The 7,816-nt window shown below is 39.8% G+C and overlaps 1 protein-coding gene across 1 annotated transcript; it reads right to left on the bottom strand.

Annotated features, from left to right (window-relative positions):
* Window positions 1–5,392: 5,392 nt before the first annotated feature.
* TEOVI_000024500 (Trypanosome variant surface glycoprotein (A-type), putative) lies at window positions 5,393–6,430 on the bottom strand (the record flags this gene model as incomplete). Its single annotated transcript, XM_067221317.1, has 1 exon — window positions 5,393–6,430. One exon carries the CDS (start codon window positions 6,428–6,430, stop codon window positions 5,393–5,395), a length of 1,038 nt encoding a protein of 345 aa, XP_067077418.1.
* Window positions 6,431–7,816: the final 1,386 nt, after the last annotated feature.

Genomic DNA, 7,816 nt, shown 5'->3' with positions numbered 1-7,816 from the left:
GTATTTCCTTTAGTTTCCACTTACACCTTAGTAAGAAGGTTCGCCTTTTGCACTTCTTGTCTACTTCTAATACTAAAATGCGCTCCTATTGACATTGTACAATCGAACCTGTGCCATCATGATTTACACCACATTCTTGTGTATAATGACACCCCGAACCCTTATTTTGCTTGAAATAGCGCATATTGAATCTTGATTTTGTTCAGTGTTCCACAAAATCACCCATTTACTGCCATTACACCTTTGGTATTGTTGTAAGTGCCTTTATCTTGGTATTTCCATTTGTTTTTACCATCAAGACTCTTATTATATATATACACACCCACAACACTCTCCTATCATTATTATTATTACTACTATTAATACCGCTCTTGTTATCTCAACTGATTAACATAAAATAAACAATGTAAATAAATTGAACCAAATTAAAGTGGCACTCATTCCGTACATTTTTACACTACTACTTTACACTCATAGATGACTATCATGTATGGTTTCCTAAATTTTATATTTTTATACAGTTTTGACAATTCTGAATTTTTAGTCAAAAATTGTTAAAATACATGAAATTTTAGCAAATGTTGGAAAAATCTCTCAAAAAACTATAATTTTATAAATTTCATAAAACTAAGAAAGAATATTTTTAAAACTTAATCATAGAATCAAAACTGCAAGCGAAAGAGGAGCCTTGTGAATGACAAAAGAATTGCTTCCTGTGGTGTTTGTGTTCGTTTTCTCATCTTTCCCTCCTGTTTCTTGGTTTGCTTTTTCCAGCTCAGCTTTCACATCTTTTTTCAACTCACAACTTTTGGTTTCTGTGTTAAAAACACACCCCTTTTCCTTTAAGTTTTTACAGGCTTCTTGGTTGTCTTTTGCCGCGGTGCATGCGCTTTCTATGGTTTGTAGTTGATAGCTCTTGGCAGATGTTGCGGTCACATCTTGTTTAGGACTAAAATAGTAAGTTTTCCAGGCTTAGTGGTTAAGCTGGTCTAGTTTGCTAGCTAGTACTGTGAGCTCCTTGGTGTCTGATTCAGCTTTTTGTAGTGTCTGTATCGCTGTGAGCACCTTGCCTACCCATGGAATTTTTTCTGCACCCCCAGTCGCTAATAGCGTGCTGTAATCGACGCATGCTGTGTTTTTGTCGGTGGTCCCATCGCAGTTTGCTGCTGTTCCGCCTCCGCCGAGTCGTTGGTAGCCGTTGGTATTTGTTTGTTTGTTGCCTATTTGTTGCAATACGGCGTGCACTGCGTTTAATAGATTTGCAGCCGTTGGGGCCGTTGTCAGTTTTACTGTTTCGCAAACTGTTTTTGTTATCTCGTAGCCCTTTTGTGCGTCGGTGTTTGCCGCGTCCCTGCTAGCTTAAGCCGTGCCGCCGCATGTTTTGCAGCACGTATCGTCTCCTGGCGATGTCCCTGAGCAAAGGCAGGCCATGTCTGATGCTATTGACTGCCCTACTTTGCCGCCTCTAGCGACGCATGCGTTTGTGCGTGTAACGAAAATCTTGTTGGTCGAGTCGTCTGATGTGTTGTCTCCGAACAAAGCGGCGTTGAGGTTATTATTGATGTCGGTGACTGCTTGATTGATCTCGCCGTCGAGCCTTTGTGCTTCTTCGCGGGTTCTCCTTGCTACTTCCAGCAGTTTTCTTAGCCTCAAGTGCCCGGCTGCTTTTGCTTCTGAATCTTCTTTGATTATGTATTCTCCGTGTTCTGACTTGGCATTGTCTCCTTCGAATCGTTTTTTGCGATCTGACCAGGCTCGTTCTTTATCCCAGGCGCCGAATGTTGTATTGGTGTAGTTTGTTTTATGCCGAGTCACTAACATAAGATCTTCGGTCGCCGTTGGCTCAGCTGGGCGTTTTAGCTTTCGTCAGCTGTTCGCGGCCTACGTTGTTTTTTGAAATCCGGTAAATGGCACATAGTGCTTGGAACGCCTCTTTGTTTTCGTTTGCTGCTTTTGCTCTCTGCATTATCGTATGTTCCAGCAGTATGACCGCTGCTGTTATGGCGTGTAACCACAGCCGCATGTGCATTGACACTTCATTTTAAAGAAAGAGGTATTCAATTTGTTTAAAAAACATGAAGGAGTTGCAGGTGGCTTATTGGATATACCATCCCTTGGTGACAGTGTCGTCGCCAGTTGGATGTCCTAGGGTTTCTCTCCACTTCGAACGGAAATTACAAAAGGAATTAATATTTTCATTTCATCTGTTATACTTGGCGTTTGACGTTGATCTGCTTTTCGCCTGAAGCCCTCTTTTTTTAGTGCTTGTTGGGTTACCGCGTCTAAAGTTAAACAAAACTAGGTAAGTTACTAGCTTTGTGTTTCATGCTTACGTTGGCGACCACGTATATTCCTTCTCGGTTTTGTGACGATTTGTTTGATGTCTGCTTCTGTTTATTCGGTTTCGTGTGTGATTATCTGTTTTTTTCTTCGTTCGAAAACCACCGTATAGTCTCCTCTGTCTATTCTAGCGTTGTCTTTTCTTTGTTTTTTTTTGCTCTTTAATGTTCCATGGACTCTGAAGGCAACGCTCTGCATAGGAATGTTTCTCTGTTTTTTGATAAGTTCTGGTCGGTTTTATTTATTTTTTGTTTTTTTGTTTTTTTAAACTTTTCTGCTTTTATTGTGTTTATTTGGAAAAACTTTTGCCTATACGTAGGCAAGAAATAAAGCCCTTGCTACTGTGGGTCTTGCTCGGTTACCTAGCACGCAATTTAGCCAGAGAATCTTTGTTTTAAAATCTAATATAGAGCATCATATATTTATATCTAAAACGTCCAACATGTATGATCCTCACTCTCATCGGTCATCTAGTATTTTTACGTTGTAGCTTGGTTCAGAATAACCAGGCAACTTTGTTGGCTGCTCCAGAAATAATTGACATTTTTCTTTTTTATGTATTGCATGTAAGTACATTACAGCTCTGAAAGGGCTTTTGGAGCAGCCTATGTATTCCTAATTCGTTCTTTGCGCGGCGCATCAGCGACATCTCTTATGTGAATTATTCAATATTTGAACCTTCATATTGTTTCAACCGTATACCGATATAGAATTTTGGGGGTATCAGAATTTATTCTTTCTACTTCACAAAACTCTTTTATTGCTTCATCTGTGATATATATATTACACAGTTTTCGCTTTTTATTCTTCCTGTTCAGGGCACGGTAATCCATTTGTAGTGTTGTTGTAAAGTTTTCCTCCCGAAGATATTATAATATTGTACACAAATATTAGTTGTTATTGCTATATCTGATGAAAAAAGTCTTTGACATAATTTCAATATTATCCAACCCTTCCTCTTCCTTCCCCTTATTTACAGTTTCTCATTAGGAACAACAATAAGGATGAATACCATAATTGTTACCATCATAAATACGATAGTATTTTTCCACTTATTTATTTAAATGTAAAATCACAAGCTTCAGCGTATCATTTATTTCTGTAATGTGATGTTGCTTTTTCTGTATTTTATTTTCTTATTTTTAGTTTTTGTGCTATTTTGCGGATGAAGTACAGTCTTCATTTTGTTTGTGAATTGGACACTGCAGATCCTTCCTATCCCTTTTATCATGTCTTTCTGTATGATGATGATTGGTGTAACGGTTTTGTTTGAAACTGCGCATGTTCCACTTCCCACTCTATCTTTCTTCTGCATTTTATTCAATTGTATTCTCTGTCCTCTCCCTTCCTTTCTTTCACTGAGATACTATGTTGCTCTTATAGCACCCTCTTCACTTATATAATTGCGTTTATATCCTCTATACATTTGGTTTAACCATTCTCATTATAATATTAATATATACACACTTACAACGCTATCCCACTATTATGATTAATGTTATAGCCTTAAGAGAAACGCATAAAATATATAATATCAACAAAAATGGAAAAACTTTTATGATAGCATATATTTTTTAGACGTCCAAACCCTATAATTGGCACCCATAAGCCACTGTCATATACATGTTGCCAACATTTACACATTTCATCAAAAAGTGTTAAAATATATCAAGTTTCAGCAAGAAAAAGAAAAGGAAAATTTTTTTAAAATAAAGGCTACAAATGAAGCAGCCATCAGAGTCAATTTTTTATTGACAAGGAAACTTGAATCTTTGCAAGTATTACTTTCTCATTTGCAATTCTGCCCGTTTGTACAGCTATTGTGTGTTGAAAGCTGCTGCACACAGGTTTTCCAATATTATCCGCGTCTTTCTTTTCTTCTGTTTTGTATGCTGTATCTGTTTCGTCGTCTCCTCTGAGGTTGTCTCCAGCTGAATTTCCTGCTACCTTTTCTTTTTTTTTGACATAGAAATAAGCCATGGCTTCTGCGAAGTTCCTCCTGTTGCAATGGTTACAGGTGCTGAGAAAAAGGCCGAGTGACGCGCAAAATGCAGAGCTAAAATTCACAAAAGCAAAAAAACTCGGTTTGGTGCTGCAGCTGGTAAATATGAAGACGAAGATGTCTGCCTGCTCGGTAAATAAGAGTTAGGGTCCGAATTAAAAAAAAACCGTTGCATCACTAGGAAAAAAGTCGCGACGCTTCACTGGTAGTTAAAAAAAGTATTAGTAAGAAGAAAAATAACCTTAACACTCATCCTAACTCGCTTTAGCCTTTCTTTCTTTTCAAGGCGTTTGGGTTGCTAGACAAAACAACCAACAAAAAACGGAAACAAAGGAAAATAAAACAAAAACAAGCACAAAAAATTTATAACTTCCAAACCATTGAAAAAACCAAAAACCTAAACTTACAAAAAACGATAAAAAAAATATCACCTGAAAAAAATTTTAGATGCACCTTAGAAAAAACACAAAAGTGTTCATGTAGTTTTTAGGTGTTAAAGTATATAAAATTTCAGCAAGAAAAAATAGAGGGGGGAATTAAAAAAGCAAGGACACAAAAGCAGAAACCATACTCATGGCGAATTGTTTGTTTAGGAGAAAACTGGAATCTTTGCACTCTGTTCCTTTCCATTTTCAATCCGGAGATTTACAGTCATCCTTTTTGGTATGTTTGAAGCACTTGGAGTCAGTTTTCCCATCTTTCCCTTCTTGGTTTTCTGCCGCTTTTGCTACTGCTTGTTTGCCCTTGTCACTTAATTCGCATTTCTGCTCCTCGTTTTTCTCGTCATTGTATTTGCAGTTCGGATTTTCATTGCATGGCACCTTTTCTTTTATCTCTTTGCAAATTTCTTCCATTGTTTTGGTGGTTACCTTTAGGCTCTCCTCTAAATGTTTGAGTTTCGAGTCTTTTGCGCTAACGTAATAACTTAGCACTACTACTAGGTGTTCTTCTGTTTCGATATCGGCAATCTTAGGTTTTGTTTCTTCGCCCTTTGGGTTGAATGCTACAGGTGTGTCTTTGATTTTATTCCAAATACCATTTCCTGCCTTGTCATTTTCGCCTATAGCATTTTTGACTATCTTCTGTGCTCTCGCTTCGAGTGCGGGTCCTGGTTTTAGGCCTTCTATTCGCTAGCTCGGCCTTCTGTTTCGCCTGTAGTCGCGGGTAGGCTTCTCCGTTTTTAAGTAATTGCTCCTCGGCATCACTGGCCTGGTCTGCTGGCACTCTGTTTAGTGCCATTAGGCTGTCATACAGGCTGCCATGTATGCTTTCCTGGTTCGCTTTGCCTGCTTGCGCTATGCCCTGCAGCGGTTTGATGGTGATGGTGGTGCTTCCGCCTGCATTGTTGTGTTCTAGCAGCTGCTTTAAGTGCTGTGTCGTGTGGCTTTCTTGGTGGAATTTGCTGTTGCCCGCTGAGGGTGCCCTTTCGTGGAGGACGCAGGTTGTGGCTCCTGCCGAGGCGGCGGCCGCTGCTATTTGCCTGTTTAGGCCTTTGAAGCCAGTTTCGTCGATCAACGTGGCTGGTAGGTTGACTGTCGTCGATGCATATGACATCGATGCTTGCACACATGCTGCTAGCGTCGGGTCCGCCGCTGCGTGCGCTTCCGCCGCGCCGGCCAAGCAATAGCCAGTTTTGGAGCCGACCGTTTGAGCTGACCTCAGTAAGTTTATGTACTCGCTAATGCGGCCTGTTATAACCGCTGCCTCTGGCGCCGCGGTCACAGCTGGTGTAATTGCTTGATATAGATTGGATCCTGTGGTCGCTGCGGTTCCCGCCGTGAGCTCGGCAAGGACAGCTGCAGCTCTCTGCGTCTCGTTGTTGCCTGCTGTCGCCTGCAGCACTTGCAGCCTTAGGGTTAACTTGCTTGCCGTGACCCTGGCTCTTGCCAGTTTTGTTAGCTTGCCGATCGCTAAGCCCGGTGCTGTTTTCACATGAGTCGGAATTACACATAGCGCCTGCCACCCGGCTTGGGCTATGGCTGGACCCGAAGCCACTGTTTTCTGCGATGGTATGCAAAAAGCAGTTATCAGCATCAGAAACCCCAGCGGAACATTTTGCATAGAAGTTATCTTCAGTGCCAAAAGCATTTTAGCCCTTGATCTGCTTTGACGCTTTAAGTTCGGTGTTTATGTCCCGCCGCAGCCTGTTGTTGCAAAAGATGTCTGTATTCCTCTTTCGTTTGGTGTCTACAAAAAATGCGGGGACTGTTTGTCGTTAGCTAGATTTAAATGCAGAAAAGCAAAAATCGCTCGCTTCGAAGTGCTTTTTGTTTGTAAACACGACATCAACACTGCATAAAAGCTGCCAGTCAATATCCTGAGGGAACTCGGTGTCAGCACGAAAATAAAAGCTTTAAATCATAAATGTTTAATTTCTTATTGTGTGTCTACTTATCATGTTGAGGTTTTGGCAGTATCCCCCACCCCAAGCTATCCCCCGCTATACTAATATCTGCATTTTCACGTCGTAGCTGCCGAGTAAAATCACTTTTTTCATTTTTACCTTGACGTTTGTGTCTAAATTGCTGCATTTTGCCACTGTCATAAATTTGGCTTTAAATCTCAGTACTCTAAGTATGATTGGAATCGATGCCAAAACTTTTTCAGCCTCCTTTATTATTATCTTGTTTACTATTTTTTCCTTGTTTGTATAACTCATATTTATCTGCTTCGTTTTTAAAAAGCTCACTTCTTCTAGTAATCAAATTCTTGTGACAATTATAACCATGTTCACAAGTTCAGTTACTAGTTGAGACTTTGTTGTTACCACGTTTTGGATAAAATTTAATGGTTGCTGTTTCATCTATACTGGCGCTTACCGTCTTACGGCCATTTCGTGAGATATAGCAGCTGATATTTTGGCTCAAAAACTAGGTTATTAAATTCTGCCTTCTTTTTGTCTGGAAGTGTAAATTTGCTGATGATTTTGCTATTTGCTGCAATTCTGGTTCCAATCATTAACTGCTTGATTCCTCTCAGTTTCATCGGTTTAGCTAATTTTTGTGAGGGCGACACTTATAGACATATCGTCCTTTTTTTATCAGCTGTATTATCTGAGTTCGAGTGCTGTGTCCACGATATAGCTTTGAGCGAAAAAAATGCATTCTTCAAATATTTTGTCAGGGGCATATTGGATGTGGTGAAATGGACTACCTTTCACTTGCACTTATTTTTGTGTTTTTGTAGCAATACCATTATTCTTGCACACTCCGGTTTGCATCTCTATCATTGTCTCTTTCACCACACCCTCGTGAATAGCAATACCCACCGTAACAAATGTGTCTGTAACTGCGCAAATTCTATCTCCATTTCTCTCCCTCTCCTTCATTGTATTTCTATCTTTCCTCCAATAATATTCTTTCACTAACACCCAATAACTCCCTTAGTTGCTGCGCATGTGTCATTGTTTTTAAGTAGTTAAATTGTCGCTTTCATTTAGTCCTCGCAACAACCATTATTATACTAGTATATACA

The sequence above is a fragment of the Trypanosoma equiperdum genome (assembly GCF_001457755.1).
Source record: "Trypanosoma equiperdum strain OVI genome assembly, contig: ctg_140, whole genome shotgun sequence".
NCBI classification, from domain to species: Eukaryota; Euglenozoa; class Kinetoplastea; order Trypanosomatida; family Trypanosomatidae; genus Trypanosoma; species Trypanosoma equiperdum.
This window is presented reverse-complemented; position numbering and strand designations above follow the sequence as displayed.